This window comes from Engraulis encrasicolus, chromosome 4 (genome assembly GCF_034702125.1).
Source record: "Engraulis encrasicolus isolate BLACKSEA-1 chromosome 4, IST_EnEncr_1.0, whole genome shotgun sequence".
NCBI classification, from domain to species: domain Eukaryota; kingdom Metazoa; phylum Chordata; class Actinopteri; order Clupeiformes; family Engraulidae; genus Engraulis; species Engraulis encrasicolus.
Genome location: NC_085860.1, coordinates 32,524,498 through 32,536,450, shown reverse-complemented (window position 1 = coordinate 32,536,450; position 11,953 = coordinate 32,524,498). Strand labels below are relative to the sequence as shown.

At 47.9% G+C, this 11,953-nt stretch overlaps 1 protein-coding gene across 1 annotated transcript in view; it reads left to right on the top strand.

The window, feature by feature from the left end:
* Window positions 1-11,102, top strand: part of LOC134447653 (teashirt homolog 3-like) — a 20,788-nt gene extending 9,686 nt beyond the window's left edge. Inside the window, exon 2 of the mRNA XM_063197223.1 lies at window positions 6,582-11,102. Within this exon, the coding sequence (XP_063053293.1) occupies window positions 6,582-10,081 (3,500 nt within the window). The 3' untranslated portion in view covers window positions 10,082-11,102. The remainder of the gene's footprint in view (window positions 1-6,581) is intronic.
* Window positions 11,103-11,953: the final 851 nt, after the last annotated feature.

The window sequence follows — 11,953 nt, the reverse complement described above, 5'->3', positions numbered from 1 at the left end:
GCGTGCGTGTGTGCGCGTGCGTGCGTGCGTGCGCGTGCGTGCGTGCGTGCGTGCCTGTGTGTGTGTGTTCTCATCTCTGAACTACAGTATAAAAGGGGCAGGAACAAGAAATGTATTCAGATGGGGAGTGAAGATGTTTAGGGGAAAGAAGAATGTATTTTCTTGGCAGACGGTGGGACAGATAGTATGTGTGTGCTGTGCATTTGTTTAAACATATTTGTGTTTGTGTGTCCTATACTACTGTGTACATCTGCAATGTGTATACAAGCAGGCAGACCTGCGTAAACAGTGTCCTCCATCTTTAGAGGGCTTGAAGAGTGTATAGGGCACCGGGTTCAGCAATTCATAGTCGATCCAGTTTGTTGTTTGGACATCTCTTCAATCAGCATCTGTCTAAGGGCTGTGTCAATTTGGGCTGAAAGTCTCGTTTGCTTAGTTTGTTTCGTATTGTTAATTGTTGTCTGTTTGTATTGGTGATGTAATGCCCTCGAATAGTCTCTTTTCCTCTTTTCTCGCTTTGGTCAGTCACCGCGAATAATGCACACATTTTAAACTCAGTATTTGGCTGTTTGGAAACTGTGCCATATGCTTGAAAGGGGGTATACGTAGATTAAATTAGTGAAAGTTGCATTTAAATGGAGAAAGAGAAAACAATATAGCAGTGTGGAAAGGCGAGTCTTCTCCAGTGCTGTGAGCATACTATAGGCTAGTACTATGGGTTTGTTTTTCAGTGCTGCTGCTGTGGTGGAGGTGGCGGTTGTGGACCTGGATGATTGGTTGAGGCGATTGAGATCCTCCCCGTCCCCGCTGTGAATTACACACATTAGACAATCACAAGTACACATTAAGGAGCAGAACAATAGCTGCCCCGGAGCTTAGGTGAAAAACAGACTGTGTGTGTGTGTGTGTGTGTGTGTGTGTGTGTGTGTGTGTGTGTGTGTGTGTGTGTGTGTGTGTGTGTGTGTGTGTGTGTGTGTGTGTGTGTGTGTGTGTGTGTGTGTGTGTGTGGAAAAGAGAGAAATAGAGAGAAAGACAGACAGTGAGAGAGAGAGAGAGAGAGAGAAAGAGAGAGAGAGAGATAGATAGAGAGAGAGAGAGAGAGAGAGAGAGAGAGAGAGAGAGAGAGAGAGAGCTGGAGGATGCAGGGGAGGTACACAAACTCACTCAGAGCCCTTCTGTTTTTTTTGTCAGCAAGGGAGTGGAAAGACTGACAGAATGACAGTATATATCTGGCAAATGTGTATGCGTGTCTGCGAGCGAGCGCGTTTGAGGTTCTGTCTGTCTGTGTGTGTCCCTTTGTGACAGGGAAAAGGGTAAAAGGAAAGAACAGATAGACAGACATTTGCTAGTCACTCACGTAGACAGATGGCAAACAGAGACGTTATTGCATATTTGAAGTTTTGGGGCGATGGCTTGTATCTTAGAGACACCATTGTTCCATACATCATAAATCACCAGTGTGCTGTGTGTGTCTATGTGTGTGTTTGTCTGTGTGCGTGCGTGTGCGTATGTGTGTGTGTGAGAGAGTGTGTGTGTGTGTGTGTTTGTGTGTGTGTGTGTGTGTGTGTGTGCGCGTGTGTGTGTGTGTGTGTGTGTGTGTGTGTGTGTGTGTGTGTGTGTGTGTGTGTGTGTGTGTGTGTGTGTGTGTGTGTGTGTGTGTACACATGTGTGTGTGTGTGTGTGCGCCCACACTCATCACCCAAGTCCCCTCTGGCTATTTTGTTTTTCATCAGAAAGAATCCAAACACCCACGTTACCGTTTTATTACCTTCCTAAATCAGAGGAGCTGTCAATCAAGGCGGGCATAATAATTGGATTTGGGTGTCGCCTCCTGTTCGGCCCAGTAAATCAGTCAGGGGGCCTGAATTAAAAGATACAGCCGCTCTCTCTCTCTCTCTCTCTCTCTCTCTCTCTCTCTCTCTCTCTCTCTCTCTCTCTCTCTCTCTCTCTCTCTCTCTATCTTTCTCTCGCTCTTCTCCTCTCCTCTCAACCCCAGTGCCCCTGTTATGTGGAGTCCTGCCCCTCCCCTCCCTTCTCTTCCCCTCTCTTCTCTTCCCAGGTTGCCCTTAAGCGCCTGTCACTAGTTTTACTGCCCCTTATTCTCTTCTCCACAATGGGCACTAATGCTCAATACATTCACACAGAGACAGACAGAAACACACACGCACGCACGCACGCACACAAGTGCGCACGCACATACACATTCACACGCACGCACACGTGCACACACACACACACACACACACACACACACACACACACACATAGAGGGGGGTAGAGAGAGACAGACAGACAGACAGACAGACAGACAGGCGCATAAACACACACACACACACATACACACACACAGAGACAGACAGACAGACAGACAGACAGACAGACAGACAGACAGACACACACACACAGAGACAGACAGACAGACAGACACACACACACACACACACACTTCACACACAATGAAGATTTACACTGCAGATGAGAAGGTAGTCGAATGCACTGCTGTCTTTCATATTCTCCTGCCCGCCTGAGGTTGAACACATTGCAGTACCGTCCGTAATGGGCACCGAATACAGGCAGGCACACAATATAAAATATAGACATAGACGTTTCCCTCATCACACCGCCGAAGCTCTGTGATTGTGTTTGGAGTTCTTTTTGTCTTAAAGAATCGAAGCAGAAGAGTTGGGGTGGGAGGTGATATAAAAATGGTGAGACATGATGGCTTTGACTTACAGGCAAGAGTTCGCTTTTTGAAAAGCTGTGAGCCGAATCGTTTTTTAAAAAAAAGATTTTAAAAAGAAGGCACTTGAAGCATTTCACTTTCTTTAATTAAGGCAAAATTATCCATACCGTACCCCCAAAAAAACCTTGAGTTGAGGAAGGCCAAGACAGACAGACAGGAAGACAGTGGCAGTCATCATCATCATCATCATCGGCTGAGTTAAGGGCCGATACGAAGCAGTGCTATGAAAAGAGCTGGACAGGACAGGACAGCACGTGGCCGTTTAACATTTCTGCCCTGCTGGGCAGGTGGTATGGTGGTGTGATGGTGGTGGTGGTGGTGGTGGTGCTTGTGGAAGAAGATGGAGGTGGCTGGCCAGCACCCCTGGCACTGCCCCCCCACACACCCCCACCCCACCCAACCTGCCTTGTGTGTGAGCATCTGCTCACGAATGGATGAAATGATCCCTCGCTTTATTCCTCCTTTGTGTCCCTTTTATGTTCGATGGAGGTGCCACGGACAGGTGGGGACGGGGGAAGAGAAGGAGAGAGAGAGAAGGAGAGAGAGAGAGATGGAGAGAGAGAGAAAGAGGGAAGAAGAGTGAGAGAGCGGATGATGTGATGGTAGGTGGTAGGTGGCGTAGGATGATTGGGTGGAGGGTTTGGGGGTGTTCGCGGTTTTGTGTGGGGGGGGTGGATGGGGGGACAGTTAGAGGAGCGCGAGGTGGCTATTGTGCGTATTTGTCCGAGCATGAGCAATTTGGCACTGCAGACGGCCGTAACGTCAGCCGTAATTGTCTCAGGGAACGACGCGAAGCGGGCGGGCGGACGGACGGGTGATGATGGGGGGTTGGGGTAGGGGAAGTGATGATGTCGTTTTATTTACACCTGGCTGGCCCTCTTTTACGAGGGAGTCGAGCTGAGCCAAGCCGAGCCGAGCAGAGCAGGGGGGGCTAGAGCACGGGAGAGCAGAGGAGAGAGGAGAAGAGAGCAGGCGCTTGGCAAGCACGCCGGGCCGGGCCCTAACTGACTGACAGCCTCTGATCACTGCTGTCGGCCCTGATCACGGGAGACTGGCAGGTAATGGATCCCCTGTGACAACCCCAATCTCCGAGGGGGGGGTGCAGGGGTGTGGATGGTGGTTACGGGGGGGTACGACCATCACCCCAGCACCTCCCCCCCCCCTTGCCTGTCACTCATCTATTACGGACCCCCCATTTTCCTCTTCCTGCTCTCCTGCCTCCTGCCCACCCGGTGGCCTGATATCGCCGCCACGGCAAGCGAAGAGAGGGAGCAGAGCGAAGGAGTAGAGTGGAGGAGTTGGTGTGTAAAATGAGCCTGTTTGAGCCCTAACATCTCCTGTCAAATATGTGTGTGGGAAGGGGGGGGAGCGAGAATCTATTTGTGTGTGCGTGTGTGTGTGTGTGTGTGTGTGTGTGTGTGTGTGTGTGTGTGTGTGTGTGTGTGTGTGTGTGTGTGTGTGTGTGTGTGTGTGTGTAAGTGCGTGCGTGCGTGTGTGCGTGCGCGCGTGTGTGTGTGCATGTGTGTGTTTGTGTGTTTATGTGTTTGTGTGTGTGTGCGTGTGCGTGTGTGTGTGTTTGTGTTTGTTTGTTTGTGTGTGTGTGAGACAGAGATTGTGTGGGGGTGTGCACATCTCGTGTGCTCGTGTACTTGTGTGGTTGTCAGCATGTGCGCATGTGTCTCTTCAATTGCAACATTCCCAAAGGACAAGTGTCTTATTGCGGTTGTCATATCACACACATGCACTATATCGCACGTCTAATTACTAAACTGATAATGACCATATATCTTACACGAGCGGCGTGCAATCTCAGTCGAGAGGCTGGAAAACAAGCCGGCGTTTGGAGTCAGGAGTGCAGTGCGGTGGGAGACAGACGGATGACAGAAGTGAGAAGAGAGAAATGAAATGAAATGAGAGAACGTGATGGAGTGAGAACACACGCAGGTGTTCAATGGAGAGGTGTCGGAGACCTGATTAGCTGGGGTTTTTTTTGTTGATGATGATGAGGTCTTTGCTGAAGTGTCTGTTTGTTAATGATGGGTTTGGAGTAGTTGATGACTTTTGTGTGCGTTAATTGGAGGACTTGTGGGAAGGTGTGTGATGGTTGTGTAATGTGAATTGCGTGATTTTTTTTACATGTTTTAGCATTAAATGTGAGTTGTATCAAAAAAGTGTTACAGAGTTACGAATCTAGCATGCGTGTGTGTATGTGTGTGTGCACACACGCACATGTACATTTATCAGGCTGTGATAGTAAATAAACTAATTTATGTCTGTATTATTGTGAAATCATCATGTAATATTTCACTCACACATGGGGGCTGTGATTTCTGTGTTGAAAGAGAGTGTAGGTGATGGTTGACTCTGAAAGGAAAGATACTGTACTATGCTGTTGTAAACATACAGATATCAACCACACATACTATTATGTGCACACAAAAGCAACATTAACGCAACAAAACAGCTAAATACAAATAAATGGCCACGTAACAAGCAATGGGGAACAGGAGAAACACAAAGGGGCAGAAATAGGAAAGACAAGACTGATATAAGAAGAAGGGGGTGAAGGAATGGTGGAGCGAGGGATGAATGGGAGAGAATAGTAGAGAGAAAGAAAGAGAGAGATAGACAGGGGTGGCTTTGTCCCTGTAAATGTGTCAGACAGAGATGGCCAGGCAGAAACACACACACCACATCACCTGTCCGAGGTGCATCCGTGTTGCAGATGATGTGAAGTGACAGGCTGCTTATGTGACTCTGTCTTCTGTCCTCCCTCTTAACCCCTGTGTGTGTGTGTGTGTGTGTGTGTGTGTGTGTGTGTGTGTGTGTGTGTGTGTGTGTGTGTGTGTGTGTGTGTGTGTGTGTGTGTGTGTGTGTGTGTGTGTGTGTGTGAGAGAGAGAGAGAGAGAGAGAGAGAGAGAGAGAGAGAGAGAGAGAGAGAGAGAGAGAGAGAGAGAGAGTGAGTGTGTTCACATGCATTTGTGTGTGGGTGCGTGTGTGTGTGTGTGTGTGCGTGCGTGCGTGTGTGCGTGTGTATGTGTACACATTTGGACGTTTCCATCAGATTAAAAAACACTCGTCATTGCCTTGTTTTCTGTCTGTCGCCTCTGAGCACATGCTCATCTATCTATCTATACTGGTATTCCGACTGCGGAACACACTTTCTGGAATATATACAATATGTATGCACCCCTGTTTTGTATTCCTTCCCATCTCCCTTACATATAAGACAAAACATCACTAGGGAAATGTGCTTCATGGCAGGGTCTGATTCACATGTCCTCTCTCCTGTGCCTCAGTGGGCGCCCCGTGGAGCGCTTCTAGAAGAGTCTGCCATAGTCAAGGGGTTTGATGCGTGGGGCTGTCTGGAGTGTTGGAGACACAGGCATCTTGACAGGCTTTTGCTGACATGAGCGGCGCTAATGTATGACGGCAGCTTCTTTTCTCGGGATCATTAGTGGCAGATCTGGGCTGCGCTCGCTTCAGAACTGACTGACTTTTTAAAGTGTTAATGATGTCAAAAGCCTGTCACGACAGAGCTGACAGAGCCTCCTGTAAACTTGAAGCCAACATTTTTAAAAGATTCTGATGCTTTTAAGGTCAGTGTGTGTATGGTGAGAATGGTGCATAGAGATTCCAGAAAAAACTATAATAGTAGATGATAATTAGCGTTAAGGAACATTATTTTTCACTGTATTTCCAGACTCAATGCCAAACTATTGTACTCAGTTTGATCTTCATGAACATTCTTTGTTCAGTGATGTGCTTTGTTGTCACCAGCTGTTTTTTTGATGAAATATTTATTTTTGACCAGATATCTTGTCCTTCTTTTTTTCAGTCTATTCCCCAGAAGAGACGCCAGAGAAGACAGCAGATGAAGGAGGGGATGTGATGGAGGATGAGGAGGATGAACAACAGCAAACAGAGAGCCCAGCCATGGCTCCACTCCCCGCTTCGGGCCAAGAGAACGACCGGGACACCTGCATGACTGACCTCTCCTCTACGCACGACGTGGACAGCGAGTCGCTCCTGAGCGAGCCCAGTGACCGCATGTCCGACGTCGACTCCGTGAAGAACGAGGAAGTGGGCAGCCGAGGAGGCTCCAGTCGCAAGCTCCGGGCAGGGAATGAAGACTCCACGCCTAGCATCAGCCCTGGAAGTCTGGAACAGATGAAAGCCATCTACAACAGCTTCCTCACCAGTTCCTACTGGCCCGCCCTTGGACTTGGAGTCAAAACGCTCAGCGGCGCTGAAAACCTGCCTTGTACTAACAACAAAAGCGCTAGCAATATCACAAGTAGCAGCAGCAGTAGCAGCAGTAGCAACGGTGGCAGCAGCAGTGCCTTCGACTGGCACCAGTCAGCCATGGCCAAGACTCTGCAGCAGACGCCTCCGAACGCTCTACCTCTGGTCATGGACCCAGGCCTGCTCAGCACCATTCACCTCCAGCGCCAGAACAACACCAAGCTCTACGGGTCCATCTTCACGGGTGCCAGCAAGTTCCGGTGCAAAGGCTGCAGCCTGGCCTACGAAACGCTGGTGGAGCTGACCGTGCACATGAACGAAACGGGCCACTACCGCGACGACAACCACGGCAAGGACGGCAGCGGCTCCAAGTGCTGGTCCAAACCGCGCAAGCGCTCCCTACTGGAGATGGAGGGGAAGGAGGATGCCCAGAAAGTCCTGCGGTGCATGTACTGCGGCCACTCTTTTGAGTCTCTGCAGGACCTCAGTGTGCACATGATCAAGACCAAGCACTACCAGAAGGTGCCCCTGAAGGAGCCCATGCCCTCCATTGCTGCCAAGATGGTTTCCCAGTCTAGAAAAAAGCTTTCAGTGGAGCTGGATCTTCTCGTTCCCCCATCTAAAGAAAGGACATTGAAAGAGACCAGCAGCAGTAGCACCAAGAAACAGAAAGAACCACAAAGCACCAAGAGCCACAAAGAAAAGCTACCCGATGCTGCTGTTGACGTCACAAACCATCACCGTGGCAACCAAAACCACAGTGTTGGCAGCAGCGTATGGCAATTTGAGAGTCACAAATCCCAGATCCTGAAATGTATGGAATGCGGGAGTTCCCATGATTCCTTGCAGGAGTTGACTGCCCATATGCTCGTCACAGGGCATTTCATTAACGTTGGCAACCTTGCCATGTCCAAAAAATCCTCTGAAGGCATGCTGTTGTTGTCAGGACCATCGTCCCCTTCAGAAGAAAAGGCCCAGTCGATTCCACTGCCACCCTCCTCACTGTCATCATCCTCGCCAGTGTCACTGTCATCACCTTGCATGTCCCCAACCCCAGTAGCCACTCAGATCAAACAAGAGGCAGACTCAGACAGCAAACACACCACCAACCCCCTTCCTCCTTCCTCAGAGAACCCGAAATCTGAGAAGTCGACCTGTTCCAAGTATGACTACCTGACGGAGGAGGACCTGAAAGAAAGCAGCCCCAAGGGGGGCTCAGACATTCTCAAGTCATTAGAGAATACGGTTTCGTCCGCCATTCACAAAGCACAGACGGGGACTCCCAGCTGGGGCGGCGGCTACCCGAGCATTCACGCTGCCTATCAGCTGCCCAGCAATGTCAGTCAAGGCCAGGTTGCTGCTGGCAGGAGCGCCGTCCTCCGGGCTCCAGTCGTCAGCAGAGAGAGCTGCCTCTCCCTTGGCATGAACCAAGCGATGACCTCACCTGCCCCCAGTGACTCCCCTCCGTCTCCTGTGAGTCAATCACTCACTGTAGCTGCGGAACCCAATAGCAATGCGTTCTCCCCTGCAGCTTCTCTGCCTGTGTCTCATCCAGTCAACCTGCAGGCCATGCAGGAGCTTGTGAAGAGACTGACTGAAAAAATGGCTAAGGTGGAGAAAGAGATGAAACCCACGGAAACTGACACAGTGCCAACGAAAAATGCAAGTTCCCCTCCCCACCGCAGTAGACCTGTGGAGCAAGGAGATCAGAGCTCTGTCAGAGTTCAGACACCCAAGACCGCTGTGGAAGCTTCTCTCCTGGACCACGCCTCAAACACTAACGCCAACACAAACAGATGTAGTGTAGCAAAGGAGAAAACAACAGACACGAGAGATGTACAGATGACGAATGCGGTGCGATCTCCCAGGCCTGCTTTGGATGCTAGCACTGCCATTATTACAAACCACTCAGTGCCAGAGCAGCCCTTTGTCAATCCACTAAGTGCACTGCAGTCGGTGATGAATCTGCACCTTGGCAAAGTGGCCAAGCCTGCCCTGCGGGACACAGACCCCATGAGCATGCTCTTCAAGATGAGCAATAGCATGGCTGACAAGGTTGCCGTAGCAACGCCAATACCCCTCCCTGGCGCGAAGAGCAAGAAGTCAGAAGTGTGCGCTGACGGTTTTCAGGATGTCGACAAAGACCAACCGATTGACTTGTCCAAGGGCAAGAGTGATAGGCCTCTGACTTCTGTGACTTCATCATCGGTAACGTCTGCCCAGACACCCAAAACCACCACTTCCACCACAACACCCCCTTGTCTACCTACCCTGAGCTCTACTAGCACACATACAGATAAGCCTCTGATCACAAACGATGTGTTTCAGGAGAATGCCTTAGCAGACATCTCAGATATGGTGCGCAACCTGACCCAAGCCCACGGAGGAGTCGTCTCCAAGGCTGCGAAGCACAGCAGCCGTCTAGAGAGGAGCAACGGGGACAGAGCTGTGACGACCACCACCGTGGAGGACGTTGAGGAGGATGCACCGCACCGGCACCGAAAGGGGCGGCAGTCCAACTGGAACCTGCAACACCTGCTGATCCTGCAGGCGCAGTTCACCGCCAGCCTGCGCCGCTCGGCCGAGGGCAAATACGTCCCGCCGGACCTGAGCCTGAAGGAGCGCACCAACATCTCTCACGTCACAGGCCTCTCCATGACAACCATCAGCCACTGGCTGGCCAACGTGAAGTACCAGCTGAGGCGATCCGGCCGCACCAAGTTCCTGAAGAACCTGGACTCGGGCCAGCCTGCCTTCTTCTGCAGCCAGTGCTCCACACAGATCCACACACCGGCAGCCTATGTCGGACACCTGGAGTCCCACCTGGGCTTCAGCCTCAAGGACATCGGCAAGATATCAGGGGACAAGCTGAGGAAGCAGGTGACACGTTCTTCTGACAGAGTGTCCCAAAGTGAAAAACTGCCGACGTCTCATTTGTCTTCACAGGAAGAGGAAGGGACCACTGGGCTTCTTGGATGCAAGTTATGCAAGCAGACATTCACAAGCAAGCAAGCACTTAGACTGCACATGAGCAAACTCCATGAAAGCAGAACAGAGGACATTCTCAAGAAAGGTCTTGAAATGGAGACATAGGTTATTTACTGTAATGAAAGGACATGCCTACAAAGTGGAACCATAAAAGACATGTACAATAAGTATAGAACTCACTGAAACCTCATGTCCCATTTCCAGGCAGACAATGTAGAACTTTGTGGATTAGTTCTATTTTGATATCTTACAATATATTTTAAAAATGAACATTTCCAAAACATGTTTTACATGTAAATGAAGTATCTTAATATGTAATCTTAATTTTGTAATAAACAAAGAAACTATAAATGTCAGTAAGGAATGAAACTTTGAGCATTTGGTAATGAGAGTAATTTCAAGAACTATCCCATAATGCTCAAACTATATGTGTTTTATTGTTTCTGACAGAAAAAAACACATAGGGAAATGTTTTCGGCAGAAGGACTTTTTAACATAGAGCCATCTACATTTCAAATTGGACAGAATGATTTAGACAGTATGTTCGGTCACAGCATTTTTTGCGGTCTGAATTACTGTAGTGTTGGATCATTGTCTGTTTTGTACCTACTGAAATATTTGGCTCAAAGGCCCTGTTTTATCAAATCCCAATGCTCTCCTTTAAATTAATGTATATAAAAAATGTATTACTGGATGGATCCGCGCACTTTTAAGAAACAATGTTTTTCATAAGCATACTAGAAGTGATAGTTCATTTTCGCTTAAGGCACCTATGTTGTTTTTGCACAATATTATTACAAAATATTTTGTTAAAAATCAGATGTATTAATTTGTCTCATTGCGATATTTTTTAACTACATGATAAAAAAAACGATGTGTTTTACTTTGTTATTTTTTTTGTTTTCGTTCTGTTTTGTTTGTTTGCCTGTTTTTTTGCAAAGCTGGTTGTCAACATTGTAGATGATTGTCAGTTGGTTCTGAATCAAAGAAAAAAAAAATCACAGTAATTACACGGTTTGTGTACACAATTACCTTTACTATCTCTCATGAATGTTAAGAATGTTAACGCATTGTATGTGTTGTCAATATTGCTTTGGTAATAATTAAAAATACATTTTTTTGTGAATTTTTCTACATCAGTTGTTGATCAGTATGTGTCATGCAGATTAAATATTCCTGTAGATGTCATACCATAAGATCCCATATGAGTCATGACCACACCATTTATGTGTTGTGCACAAAACATCGATATGTCTTAGATGGAGTGGAGAAAACAAGGAAGACAATATTCTAATAATACCACAAAATCTCGCACAAAAATACTCGCCCTTCCATCTACAGTACGCTATGGTGATCTCAGCAAGTGCTTGTCAGTGTCTGGGCGTGTATTTCTCTGTTCCTCCATGTCGCAGTCTTTCACCCTCATTGTCTTGTGTTGTGTTAAATCCTGTTAGCATGGTCCACTTGCTCCCCTGCACAAGCAGATTAATTAACCCTTTGCACGCTGACATCCATCACTCACACACAGCACTTCATTACCATAAAACAGATATAGTATTTCAGATTAATTTCAAAAGGACCACAGGAAAACAAGGCATTTTAATATGTTATTACTGCATTTTAAGTATTATTCTCTATATAAAATATTACTTTTTAAAATAAAATGAGTAAGTAGGCATACAAAGCCCTTGAAGCTATGTGTTTTCTGAGGGATATTTAGCCGTGCCTCCTGGCCAGCTATAACTTACATGAAATGTGTGATGACTGCCTGCTGTTTGCGAGTGAGTTTCCAGATCATTAGGCATGATCCTGATATTAGCCTTTGGGGTGACTTCTGCATCTATGAAGGCAACGCTGCAAGATGAATTGAAAGGGGTTTTTCAACACACACACACTGAGCACACAGTACACAGAGTAAAGCACATTCAGTAATACACAGATATTGTGTGGTTTGGTGTGCTATTCATATTATTGTTT